The following is a 12,804-nucleotide window of genomic DNA, read 5'->3' as shown; positions in this document are numbered from 1 at the left end:
ATTTCCGAAACAGAGGTTGCAAGTGATGTGAACTTAGGAAGCATGGTTTAAATCATTGAATAAAACAATACTATATGATGAAAAGGTCTGCTGATACAAAGAAAATGGTAAGAAAAAAAACAGAGGAATACTGAATGATCAGGTGGATTTTGAAAGGAGGGCGGAATTAGAGAAGGTTGATGGTGATCAGCCCCCCTTTATTAGCCAGAACCAGTCAATTAGGAGACCTCCAAAACCGGATGCACAAGGAAGATGCAGACGGCACCCTCAGTCGAGAAGAAACGCTCTTGTCGATCTGCCATTGCCAATGCTGCTCCCGCCGTGGTGGTTCCCGCCACCGCTTCCACCGCCGGTGCCGGTGCTTGCTCCGTGGCCGATTGCCCCGCCGCCGCCCATGCCTCCGCCGACACCTGCGCCCAACCCGCCTCCAGCACCACCGCCGGCACCTGCTCCGTGCCCGCCTCCGGCGCCGCCGCCGGCACCTGCTCCGTGCCCGCCTCCGGCGCCGCCGCCCATGCCTCCGCCAAACCCACCTCCCGTGCCCCCACCGAACCCTCCACCAGCGCCGCCTCCACCTCCAAACCCACCGCCACCGCCCAGACCTCCTCCTCCACCAAATCCGCCACCCGTGCCACCTCCGGCTCCGAAGCCGCCACCCATGCCTCCGCCAGCTCCAGCTCCAGCTCCGACACCAAACCCGCCACCAGCTCCCGCACCACCTCCGAAGCCGCCGCCGCCCTTCCCACCACCGAAACCCATTCCTCCACCTGCGCCCCCACCAATACCGCCTCCTCCTCCAAAGCCACCACCCCCACCCATCCCACCGCCAGCTCCAGCTCCATCACTGAGATCGCCTCCCGAGCCACCTCCAGCACCAAACCCACCGCCAGCACCGCCTCCTAATCCACCGCCACCACCAAGTCCCGAACCACCACCAAGGCCGCCTCCTGCACCAACTCCTACTCCAAAACTAGCGCCACCACCCACTCCGAATCCTCCGGCGGCTCCTACTCCCCCGCCACCACCAAATCCGCCGCCGCCACCAGCTCCGCCTCCAAGTCCGCTGCCATCACCAAGACCACCTCCTCCACCTGCTCCTGTACCTACTCCGCCTCCGCCTCCAAGTCCCCCGCCACCACCTGCGCCGCCTCCGAACCCAGCGCCACCGCCTACACCTCCTCCTCCTCCAAATCCGCCACCACCGCCCACCCCCCCTCCTGCACCCACACCCACACCCACACCACCTCCCAGTCCACCACCAGCACCACCTCCAACGCCGCCTCCAACACCACCTCCTATTCCACCACCAGCACCTCCTCCAACTCCGGCTCCCATCCCAGCTCCAGCACCGCCACCACCACCCTTACCATGCCTATTATCACAATCCTCGGCACCGATCATGCCAGGCCTCCACGCCACATGCTCACGCCGTGCCGCATCGGTGCTCGCTGCCCACACGGCGACGGTCACCAGCAGCAGCAGCACCATCGCTCGCAGGTTTCCCATGGAAGAAGCCAGCTTATTAGCCATGGCTCCTACCGCTTCCAGCTCTAGCTACAGAGAAGCCTCTCAAGTGATCTGTGTGCAGGGGAAGCGAGGGCGTATTTAAACGCGGAGTCCAGGGCTCTCAAGCCGCTTGGGGTTTAATCGGATGTGGCGGGTGAGTGGCCGGCGAGCAGGGGAGGGTTGACTTAAATGCCCGCGCTCGCTGCCTTTTGACTTTTTCGAGGTGGACTCCGCATGCATCTACGTGACCCGGCCGCAAAGCTAGGCTCGCATGCATGCAGTTCAGCAGCTACGACGCCGCCCTGCTCTGCATGAGGTTGCTTGATTGGCTTGCGTCCTTTGGGCTTGTGACCAGTGCTCGGAGCTCGGACGGGTGCATTCATGGCTGCCTGCTGCATGGGGCGAAGAAGAAGCGTGGTTGGGGCCAACGGCAGGGGAGGACTCGGGAGGAGGAACAGCTTGCCATCCACGGACTGCTCATGCTATGTGATCAGCCTAGCTGGAGCCTTAAGCCAAACCCGACTACTATGGCTCTGCCTGGCCTTTTTCACTTTAGGCAAGACTGTTCTCTGTTGTGGGCAGTTAAGAGGGATTCAGGTTTCAGCTGGCTGAAACCAGAAGGAAAAAGAAAGAGACGACATCAATGCTGTATTTACCAGCGCATAGTTTCAGTAAAACGAGTAAATTGATGAGTCAATAATTTCGGACAAAAGCCCAGGCGCATCACAGTGGCACAGATAAGATTCAGGACAAAGGTAACCTCGTGAGCTAGCTAAGACACAAGGCATATATAGGCTCTGTTTGGAACCAAATTTTTTTCAGAAGTCCCTATCACATCAAAAAGAATCTTACTATTTTATAATATTAAATAAAATCTGTTTATAAATGTTTTTTTGACAGCTGAGTGCTTTTTCGCGAGACGAATCTAATGAGCCTAATTAATTCATAATTTGCTACAGTGATACTACAGTAATCATTCGCTAATCATAAATTAAGATACCTCATTAAATTCATCTCGCAGTTTAGCCTCAAGATTCTACAGTTAGTTTTATAATTAACATTTATTTAATACTTTTAAATACTAAAAAGTTCCAGGGACTTAAAAAAAGTCCCTGGAACCAAACAATATACACACACGATATATCGTGGGCAGTACAATACCCATGCCATCAAAAAAGGCAGATTAAATATTACATCTAGGGATTGAAAAAAGATACGACATTAGAAACGAAAGATGGAACAGAGATTGATATAAACATGATGATTAGTGTTCAGTGGCGATGAACGCTCATTCTGTCTTTCTTGAAGTGAGCCTTCACCTCCTGCGAGACGCAGTGCAACGTGTCCATGACGTCCTCATCTAGGTGCCCGTCCTTCACGATGACCGCCACGGCCGTCCTCAGCCACTCTTCATGGAGGGTCGAGAACTCCGCACGCTCTTCGCTCGACTTGAAGTTTCCGATGATCTTTGACCTCATCACCTGGCCTGCGACGGATGCTTTCTCCACTATCGACGTTGGGATCCCTGCCATTGTGGCGACCTGCAGGCCATAGCTCTCTGGGCATGCCCCTGAGGTGAGACGGTAGAGGAAGGTGAGCTCCTTCTCACCATTGCTGTCGTGGGCACCGCTCCTTGGCCTGAACATGCAGGCCATGTGCTGGAGGCTCACGTGAGGGTGGGAGGCGAACTCCTTTGTCAGAGAGTGGTAGTGAGTGGCGAAGAGCAGGCGGCATCGCACCCGCTCCACCAGGTGGCGGAACACCTGAGTTACAAGGCACAAAGTGTTATCAGACAATGTATGTGAAAACAGGGGAAAGAGAGTAAGTAGTCTAATGGTAAGATTAAGATACCTAAATTTCCAGTGACAAAGAACAATAGAAAAGCATGCCCATGAAACATGAACAGATTGCAGTTTTGATCATGAATTTATTGCCTAACCTACTTAGTATATTGTATCTTGCTGACGAGATAAAGCATGTCTCTTATAAACATTGAATACTTGAAATGGTATCATGATATGAATTATTAAATGTTAGAAATAAATTGTTTTCGAAAAAACTACCTTGAACCATACACCGCATGATTGATCATGAAATGGTGTCATGAACTCATGATATGAATTATCTAATGTTAGAAATAAGTTGTTTTCTATAAAACTACCTAGTAACACGACATAAATTATGAAGTCGCTCATACTAAGACGCATCAAGCATAGTGATGAATGATGAGATACTATGGAGAAAAAACTCACAGCATATGCAATTGCGTATCCATCAAATGTGCTTGTTCCTCTACCAAGCTCATCAAGTAATACAAGAGAATCCTCAGTTGCATTCTGAAGAATAGAAGCAGTCTCTGTACATTCAACAAGAAATGTGCCTGCAAATAATGTCATAATAAACGAAGTTAGGGTCATTATCACATCCAAGTATATTGAATTGTGCACATATATAGGATAAGATCATGAAACTTAATGAAATTAACAGATATACTAAACAAGTTCATGAGTCAAAACAATTCAAATAAATACACTGAAAGCTTTCCACTGATAATCCAAGGAGTTACTAAATGCCTAAATCATATTACTCTTTTGACACATACAGATGTATATTCCCAATTCTAACTCATTAGCCCAAAACAGTAGCTCATTAGCCCAAAACAGTAAGACATGATAGGCATGATATAGATTTGTTAAAATTATACGTACTTTCACCAGACATAATCCGATCTGTTGCACCAAGACGCGTAAATATGGAATCTGCAAGGGTCAATTCACATGATGTGCAGGGGACATAACAGCCAAGCTGCAGAGCAGAAGCAACTTCTTTTATACATCTGCATAAGCTCATTATTGGACAAGCATAAGTGAACAAAAAATGTTTTAAACGGACCTGGGCAAGTACAATAGCAAGGCAGGTGGCACGCATGATTGTAGATTTCCCACCCATATTTGGACCCGTCAACAACAATGCAAAACGATTGAGGCCAGATAAATCCTGACCAAGGGTTAAGTCATTTGGTACTAACCCATTGGCACTTTCTGCAAAAGCATAGGGATGCCATAGACCCTTCATCCGAAGTATAGGCACATCATCTTTTAGTAGTACATGTGGTCTGCACATGGCGCCAAATGATGACAGTGTCATTGCAGCAAAGGATCTAAGCACATCAATAGTGCTCACAGCATTGATCACCAAAGACCATTCCGAAGCCTTTCCAACAAAATGTTCCACTTTAACAGCCAAAGTGTTTCCGTCACCATCTTTGACATCAAGGTCCTTTCAAAGCACACAAGATCAAAGAATAAGTAGAGTGCTGACAGAAGATATACAAGTGAAAAGCAAATAACTGATGGACATAGGACATTCATTGCATTTTTACCTGGTAATGTGGAAATTCATTTTGTACTTCCTCTTCAAATTTATGGATCAATTCACGAAGGGAGCTCAATGTTGGAATCTCTACAGCCTTATAAAGTGCTGAGACACCATGATCCGCTCTTTGTAAGTCATTTAATAAATCAAGTGCATTCCGGAGGCCATTGATAAGCATTATAAATGTTTTGATCTGGAACACGCATGAAAATTTTCATGAACCAATCAACTCAAAGGAAGAAATAATACAAACTTCATGATTACAGAATGGCTGACTGAAATTAGACTAATACATATAAACATTAAGTATTTCATATCATATTATATTACAAAGAGTAGGAGAACAAGACAAAAAGAATCATTCCATCGTGAAATCATGCCAGAAAATGCATGCCTTCACTAACATTTTCTGCATGCATAACTATTCCCTGTGATTTTAGGTAAAGTTTCATAATCAACAACTTAAGAGATCCTTCAGGAATAATAAAAGTGCCAACTGAAGACTGAATGTTTTGCAAGATATTCTAAGACAGTTACATTCCAACAATACCCTGAAACTTAGCTGCACATTATAATTCAAAGCTGCAACAAACTTGTGACTCAGAGAATACAAGAACAACCACTAACCCGTTTCTTCAAAATCTTTTCTCCAACAAAGGGCAATCTGACTGCAGATGATAACCCAACAGTGGATCTAACTTGTCCTAACAATCTCTCAAGATCAGGTATTTTGCGGAGATATCCAAGTGTTGTAGGGCCTAGCCCACAGTTCTGGATGAAGGCCTCAACAACATCGAGCCTTTTATTGATAGCATCAATGTCCTTAAGTGGATGACAAATCCACCTTCTTAGCAGCCTCTTACCAGATGCTGTGACACAGTGATTAAGGTGCTTATATAAAGTACCTGCAACAAGGTATTGATATTCTTAATGAAATACATGCATGGCATGTTCTGTAAGAAAAGATATAGCAATCATTTTTTACCTGTTTACAAAACTATTGTTCTCAAGAGTGAAAAATAAAGTAGAATCGACACATCTACCTGATGAACCGCCATCGAAGTTGTTGCTGAAAATCTCAAGGTTCACGAGAGTCTGGCCATCCATCCTTAGACAGGTTTTGTACACATGGTATGGTAAGACTTCCGCATTTTTCAGGGCATCATGTAACTGTTTTCAGATTGTAGAATTAGACCTTGAACACATTTTCAGTGGTCAACATAGGAGGAAGAGAAAATTTACATGATAGTTTATGGAATAATTTTGAATGAACTTAAGTAAAAAAAACTAGCAGTTAGTAATGGCATGATCAATTGGGATGACTAACAACTGAGATGAAGGGAAGAAAAGAACTGAGGTAAGATAAGTATACCATGAGCCTAGTCAAATGACCAATAAGTCCACCAAGCGCACAAATAACTGCATCTCGATTCAATGCACAATCTAAAGCACATAACCACGACTCTGCTGATGCTGTAAAGTACTCTTTTGAATGTATTAACATTCGAATTTGTGAAACATCAGAGAAATCTATCCCGGGTAGGGGGGTCAGCAGCATCTTTACAGATCCTGCAGTTAAGGAAAGATGTTTGTAACTTATCAAACTCTAATATTTGATTAACCTGCTATCTGTAAAAAAAAGTCATCCATCTGCTGGCAGCTAGGCTGTTACCTTACATACTAATTAGAGAATACTATTATAGAGAAACAACACACAAAGACAAATGAAAATAATTTCATCTAGGAGCATTTACCTGCTGAGGCATATTTTCTTATCGCTTTATGAGTTTCTTTTGAGAGGCCTGAGAAAAGATAAAAGGTATTAGCTCCTACGAATACAAGGATTTGAAAACAAAGCATTTTCTGACCTGAGGTTTCGTAGATTATTTCTCTAGGAGAAACCTGAAAAGAGCATAATAATCAATAGCAGTTCCACATCCACTTATCCAAATAAGAAAGGCTACAAGACAGTACCTGCACCAACAAAGCCCCCAAAGCTGCAGAGGAATCATCGTCTTGGAGTGATCCAACCCAAATTTTAAGAGCAGCGTAGTCTAGGAAAGTGAATCCATAGACCCGAGACCCACTAGAAGATAGGGTAACCTAAAAGTTCCACAATGGAAAGGCCACATCATATCAATCACCTATGAAGAATATTAAAGCAAAATTTAAGATATTAAATTACAAATTTGCAATTCAGTTTTACTTGAAATATCCACGCCGAACTACTTAGAAAAACTGCAACAATTAACCTATTTGTCATTAGACTATAGAAAAATATGAAATCGGAAGTTGCAATAGTAAATTTACAGGAAGCTCAATATGTTTCAGCAAATGCAATATGCACTTCTGATTTAATATGCCTCTGCACATTTGTGTGGGTAAGGCTTGGGGCTTAAAAACAACCCTTCTCCAGACCCCGCACAGTGCGGGAAGCCTACGGCACTGGGTACGCCCTTTTATTGTAGTAAACAAGAAGGTTTCAAATTGGCTGCAAGTTTATATCCAAAGATAATTGGGTCGTTATGTTCTAAGACCTCAATATTTTTCTCTCTTATGAGGAAATAATGTGTTACAAAGAGTATATAGTACTTTCCATTTGTACCGGCTAAACTTCCAAAGCCTTATAGCAAAGTACGGTGCCCAAAAATCAGAGGAGCAGTGCATGTTAATAGAAGCAAACCTCTTTCAATGCAAGAAGGTGAACAGCATCAGTGCCAATGTTGCTATCAACTGCAGTGGACGGTGTGGACACATGACACAGCTTTCTTTCAATAACCTAGAAGTTTTTTTTTTAAAAAAAAGAAAATGTCACATGATATACTACAATATTGTCAACTGTAAGGCTGTAAGAGTGATTTACATTGCCCTTCAAATATAAGCACATGTTTAATTAAACCGGCAAAGGTTCAGTCTTTGCGTTGCGTAGGGTATATAGCTACTAATTACATCCAGAATGCCAGAATTGGGTCATAAGCAAAACGAAGTTTCCCATCTCAGCAAGGATAGAAGGACAAAGAATCACTGTATACATCACCCTATGCACATTGAAACAAAAGCGCGTCCCTCGCTCTAGAATTATAACCATATAATTTTGGACATGCAAGCAAGAAAAGGCATAATCTAAAAGGGTAGACACATGATGCTTGCATCCGCCACTAGCTAAGGGGCAAAGAATCAATACAACACTCAGAGCTAATAAAAAACTGTGGCTCGTTACAATACATAACACTTACTGAATTTGATCCTCTAGCTTTGGCCTGGTTTGCAGTTTCCATTTGCTCTATTCTTCCAACTTTATACCTGGAAAAGCAACACTGGACTTATGAGCAATAACCTCACTGTACAGCAAAAAACAGCAGAGACAAATTAATGGAACACTAACACAGATGTTTTGCAAATCATATCATAAGATTGAAAAGAAAATTATATGCATTGTAGAAACCAATTAATGGATTTAAATTTCTTGAAAGCAACATCACTAGCATCAAAGCAATAAGGAGGCAATTGTGCAGAGAACATCACTCATATTACCACACCAATAAAATTACAAACACGTTGACCTGACATTACCAATTTGAAGGACTAATATGAACTTTCTGATGTTCAATATAACGTTACATTTTTTGTGGGAACAAAATAAATCATCAACCTCAAGGACTATAGCATTTTGGAAGTGAACAGAAAATGAGCTTACCCCCGAGCTACAAGCTTATCGACAGCATCATCTATCCCACTTTCTGAAATGCCAACCTTCATATGTGAAAACAAAGAATTAATGTCCATTACCATCAGGCAAAAAAGCATGAAAGCATGGTTCTTACGGCGGGGTAAGGCGAAGTGTGGCGAGTCACCAACACCTAGCCCGCCTAGGCGGGCTAAGGCGACGCCTTAGCCCAAAACAAGGGAAGCGCCTTGTCGTCTAGGCGACGCCATGAGAACCATGCATGAAAGGATATTACTACACTAGTAAGTGGTGCATTGTTACAACCTGAATGCATTTGCCCAATCATTTCTGCCTCCCTGTCATTCCAGGACATGAACTACACCATAAACTGTTTTCTGCCTCCCCCACAGCTGGCTTATGCAACTGGTGGCACACTACTGTCACCACACTCCCATCCACTACTGTCGGCAGTCGCCCCCCCCCCCCCCCCCAACAATTACCACCACCACCCCACAACAGCTATTGCTGTGCTGCAAGCCACCACCCCAAGCCCAAATTGGTCATACCTCATTGTGCTGCAATGCCACTGCCTTTCCCACACTCTCTCTACAACCAGGGTCCCGGTTTTACCCAAATACTATCCCCTAACCCTCAAAACCCAAACATAATGGTTGGTGCAGGCAACTGATCGTGTTCCAAACATGTGAACACTGACCAGTCTCACAGTAGACTTAAATGACAACAACAACCACAAAGTTTTTTTTGGTCCAACTCCCAAGTAAGTTGTGGTAGGCTTCTCGTGGTATTATGAAAAAAAGAACAATGTAGACAGGACGATATGAGTGATATACTTCATAATGAACATCATAAGAACTGTCAGATGTAAATGAAACTTCAAAATTTATGCCTAAAATTACAGCTGACGTTCAGATCAAGCATTTAATGATAAGCAATAGAGGACACAAGTTTGTACCTGTCGGCACTTGCCCACCCCACTAACAGTCATTTTCCAGTCAAGTTCTTTTTGGCCAATCTCAGCATCCAGCTCATAGAGCTCATAAAATTTTCCCTAGCAATAAGGTATCAAACACTTAAAGTAGGTAATATGATCTCTAGCTGTACAAAAAAAGGTGCTTAATATGAGTAACTTTTTGGTACAAAGCAAGGCAAAATGTGAACAGAAAAATGACAGCCTGAGTATATAAGAATAAATGATGAACTTTACAGTAAAGCAAGGAAATTTTCATGGAATAATAATCATAATAAAAATGTCAGCCGTAAATGTATATGTGATATCTGTCAATATGCATAGTAAAACAGCTAAAGTTACTTTCAGCAAATGGAGACTGGCGCAGTGAACCGTGACTGAAGAATTTACTCACGTAAAATATTAGGCAATGGCTGAGTACGCTACCAAATTTTGTGAGATATTGGTTAACCACAGAAGTAAAGTCTAATGTGTCATACAGTATAGTATTCAACAAGCATGCCATGAATTGAATCATCAGTGACGAATCTTACCACTTTGAAAAAGAGGACAACATCCATGTATTTACACTTAATATTCCAGTATTGCTTTTGAGATGTTGACATCTTTCTCAATGAATCAGGTGGAATAAAAAGTGTACTCTTGTCGTAAAGTGGATCATCTGGACGCCTTCTATTTGCATCCCTGATGGTAGATGGATTCAGCCACTCAAACTTGCTACGCACACTATCTGCCATCTCATCATGATCCTTCTTTTCAACAGGTGAACAATGAGCTGATTTCATCTTCTTGTTCAAGAACCACAAAGGAAAGCACTGTTTGTTGTCAGCCACACCTTGTTCTTCTTGAACTCGCTTCAGGCGAGGAATGACTGCTCGCATTGCTGGTGTTTCTGGTTTCAGAGGACTAGAATCAAGTTCTGGAAACAGTGCAGAAGTTGCTCCAATGTGTTTATCATTCATAAGAATGGAGGAACTTTTCAAGTTATTATTCAATGGACTTTCATTTGCCTCAAGTTCTGCAAACAAATTTGTTGGTTTAATATACAAAGGGACTGAAGACTCTGGGCATAGCTTCTTTGAAGATTCCTCTGTACGGATACCATTTGAATTTAGCACAAATGTTGTCGCTGCTCTAGTATATTCACCATTAGCAGAAACCAATGAGAACTTCTTCGCTGAATGCTGTAAATGAGTTTGATCTGAACCATGATCTGTTAAAGGTGTATCAGCTCCACGAGCAGGCCCTAGGAAGATTTTCTTTGAGGAAACCTGTGAAGGAGTTTGTATGTCAAAGTCTTCAAATAAGGATGTAGCCTGAATGCAGCCATTATTAGGAGACTCTGAGAGTAACTTCTTTGGATGCTCTTGACGAGGAGTTTGATTTAGCCCAAATTCTGGGAGCAACATGCTTGCTTGAAAAGATTCATCAGTGGAGGACCTCAATGGGTATTTCTGGGGTTCCCGTGAGGGAGTCATACCCGAACCTTGTTTTGGAAACATGGTTGCTCCGCTGTATTCACCATTGCAGGGTCCTGAGAACAATGCACTTGAGCGCCCATTTGAAGGAACTTGATTTCTCCCAAGCAAGGTTTTCCAATCCAAATGTCCAACCTGGGAACCATCTTGATTTCTGCAAAAAGATGAAATAGCACCATTAGGATAACAAAACAAATTCCCAGAGCAATGTGTTTGCAATTTGTAAACAAATGCTTGATCCAATCCATCAGATAATGGTAAGTCAGCAACAAAGTCTATGAGCTGGCCAACAAAACCATGAGAAACTAGACATCAAAACTAAGCAAGCACTACAAAAATGAAAGCCCGACACTAAAATGGAGGACAACTGCCTCAGCACAGCACAGTAGTGAACTCAAATCTAATATACTTCAAGAGCTAAGTTTCAAGTATACATTATAAACGTGTTGCGTGAGATGGTATATCATAACCCATAACTGGACAGCAAACTAACGAATCACAACTAGAGCTGCGGTAAAACGAACAGATGAACCACCAGTGACAAATCCTTCTGCAGTCGCACTAGAATAACTCGAACAATTCACATTGATGTAAACCTAGCAAGGGCTGATCAAAACCCCATCTAAATCAACCAACATGAATCGCTCGAAACCCTGAGTTCGCGGCGCAGCAAGTTCGCACCTCACGGGAACCCAACTAAACGGCCTGAACCGACGCCCAAAACCCCAAACCCTAGCCTCCCGCGTCCACTGCCGACGCACCAGCGGCAGCGAGGGCCACGAATCATCAATCCGTACCTCCCCTGAGACGGCTGCGGGCGCACGAGCCTCTCCATGATGCTGGCAACCGACCCCGCGGGAGGCCGCGGGGGCTTCTCGGGGGGCGTGCCATCCCCGGCGCCGGGGCGATCCCGCGGCGGCTTCTGGAGGAACGAGAGGATCGACTGCTGCTGCTGCCGCCGCGGCTGCATCGCTCGCGGATGAGGAGGGCCTGGAAGATTGGAGAGGCCTCCGCTCGGGCGGGAGAGGCGGAGTCAGGAGCGAGCTTGGGAATGGGAGTGGGGATGGGCGGGCGAGACGAGGGAGATGTGTTTGTTTGGGGAAAATTTTCGAGCGGGAGATTTGGCTCCTGGAAGAGGCAGGCCGCGCGAAGCGAAAGCGGTGACGGGTCTGCGTTTTACGCTTTCCCTACTAATTTACGCCTTTTCAGATAAGAAATGAAAAGTGTTTACACAGAGCCCCTTCGGTAAATAATTATTGGCAATACACGTCAATATTAAAAACACGGTGGTTTTGAAAGAGATGGAGGGTCGTTGAGAAAGATAGAGAAACCATCGGTTAGATGTGGCAAAAACAAATGATAGGCACGAGTAGTTACGTTAAGTGGTGGAGCTATACGTCGGCAAAAGTGGGCTATAGCCATCTCTTGGACCAAATAAAATCACATCGATATATGCAAAATTGAAGTCTTGAAGTCATATCTCGTGTATACCACTCACCCAGGCTGGCAGCCACGCCAGAAGTTGTAGACAGGCTGATAGCGCCGGGATGATGGTCGTATCACCGCTATCGCCTCGTTGCTTCATCGAGCACCGCCTTTGCCTTCGCCGCTCCCGCCCCCCGATCTGCAGTCTCCATCATCTGCCACTCGCCGGCCTCCACAGCCAGCCGCGAGATGAATCAGACTCCGGCTGCCGCAATCCGTAATCCGTTTTGTGGTTCGTTCAATCCCTAGCGACACTTAGCAAGGACAGGTTGCTTCCTCCAAAGTTCTTGGTTAGGGAAAAATAG

The 12,804-nt window shown here is 44.5% G+C and overlaps 2 protein-coding genes across 2 annotated transcripts; both read right to left on the bottom strand.

Moving 5' to 3' along the window:
- Nucleotides 1-218: 218 nt before the first annotated feature.
- On the bottom strand, nucleotides 219-1,530 carry LOC120673090 (AT-rich interactive domain-containing protein 1B-like). The gene is made up of 3 exons (XM_039953779.1): nucleotides 1,234-1,530; nucleotides 603-899; nucleotides 219-518 (listed from the first exon to the last, which is right to left on the bottom strand). Exons 1-3 carry the CDS (start codon nucleotides 1,528-1,530, stop codon nucleotides 219-221), a joined length of 894 nt encoding a protein of 297 aa, XP_039809713.1.
- Nucleotides 1,531-2,645: 1,115 nt separating this feature from the next.
- On the bottom strand, nucleotides 2,646-12,106 carry LOC120673113 (DNA mismatch repair protein MSH7-like). Its single transcript, XM_039953804.1, has 17 exons — nucleotides 11,812-12,106; nucleotides 10,070-11,168; nucleotides 9,522-9,617; nucleotides 8,579-8,634; nucleotides 8,118-8,184; nucleotides 7,565-7,660; nucleotides 6,856-6,984; nucleotides 6,750-6,783; nucleotides 6,636-6,683; nucleotides 6,254-6,450; nucleotides 5,925-6,051; nucleotides 5,509-5,786; nucleotides 4,889-5,074; nucleotides 4,399-4,785; nucleotides 4,215-4,311; nucleotides 3,759-3,886; nucleotides 2,646-3,269 (listed from the first exon to the last, which is right to left on the bottom strand). The coding sequence occupies exons 1-17, from the start codon at nucleotides 11,982-11,984 to the stop codon at nucleotides 2,778-2,780; spliced, it is 3,690 nt and encodes a 1,229-aa protein (XP_039809738.1). The 5' UTR covers nucleotides 11,985-12,106; the 3' UTR covers nucleotides 2,646-2,777.
- Between the last annotated feature and the right edge of the window lie 698 nt (nucleotides 12,107-12,804).

This window comes from Panicum virgatum, chromosome 5N (assembly GCF_016808335.1).
Source record: "Panicum virgatum strain AP13 chromosome 5N, P.virgatum_v5, whole genome shotgun sequence".
NCBI lineage: Eukaryota > Viridiplantae > Streptophyta > Magnoliopsida > Poales > Poaceae > Panicum > Panicum virgatum.
The sequence above is the reverse complement of the archived record's forward strand: the minus strand, read 5'-3'. Positions and strand labels throughout refer to the sequence as shown.

Excerpts from the sequence above, each read along its gene's own strand:
- LOC120673090 (XM_039953779.1), bottom strand. The coding sequence starts at position 1,530 with ATGGCTAATAAGCTGGCTTCTTCCATGGGAAACCTGCGAGCGATGGTG. Across the intron at positions 900-1,233 it reads GACTGGGAGGTGGTGTGGGT|GAGGCGGTGCTGGCGGTGGG; the intron begins GTGGGTGTGGGT and ends GCGGTGGATTAG. Across the intron at positions 519-602 it reads CGGATTTGGTGGAGGAGGAG|GCATGGGCGGCGGCGCCGGA; the intron begins GTCTGGGCGGTG and ends GGTTTGGCGGAG.
- LOC120673113 (XM_039953804.1), bottom strand. The coding sequence starts at position 11,984 with ATGCAGCCGCGGCGGCAGCAGCAGCAGTCGATCCTCTCGTTCCTCCAG. Across the intron at positions 6,451-6,635 it reads AAGAAAATATGCCTCAGCAG|GATCTGTAAAGATGCTGCTG; the intron begins GTAAATGCTCCT and ends CCTTAACTGCAG. Across the intron at positions 6,052-6,253 it reads GTCATTTGACTAGGCTCATG|TTACATGATGCCCTGAAAAA; the intron begins GTATACTTATCT and ends ATCTGAAAACAG.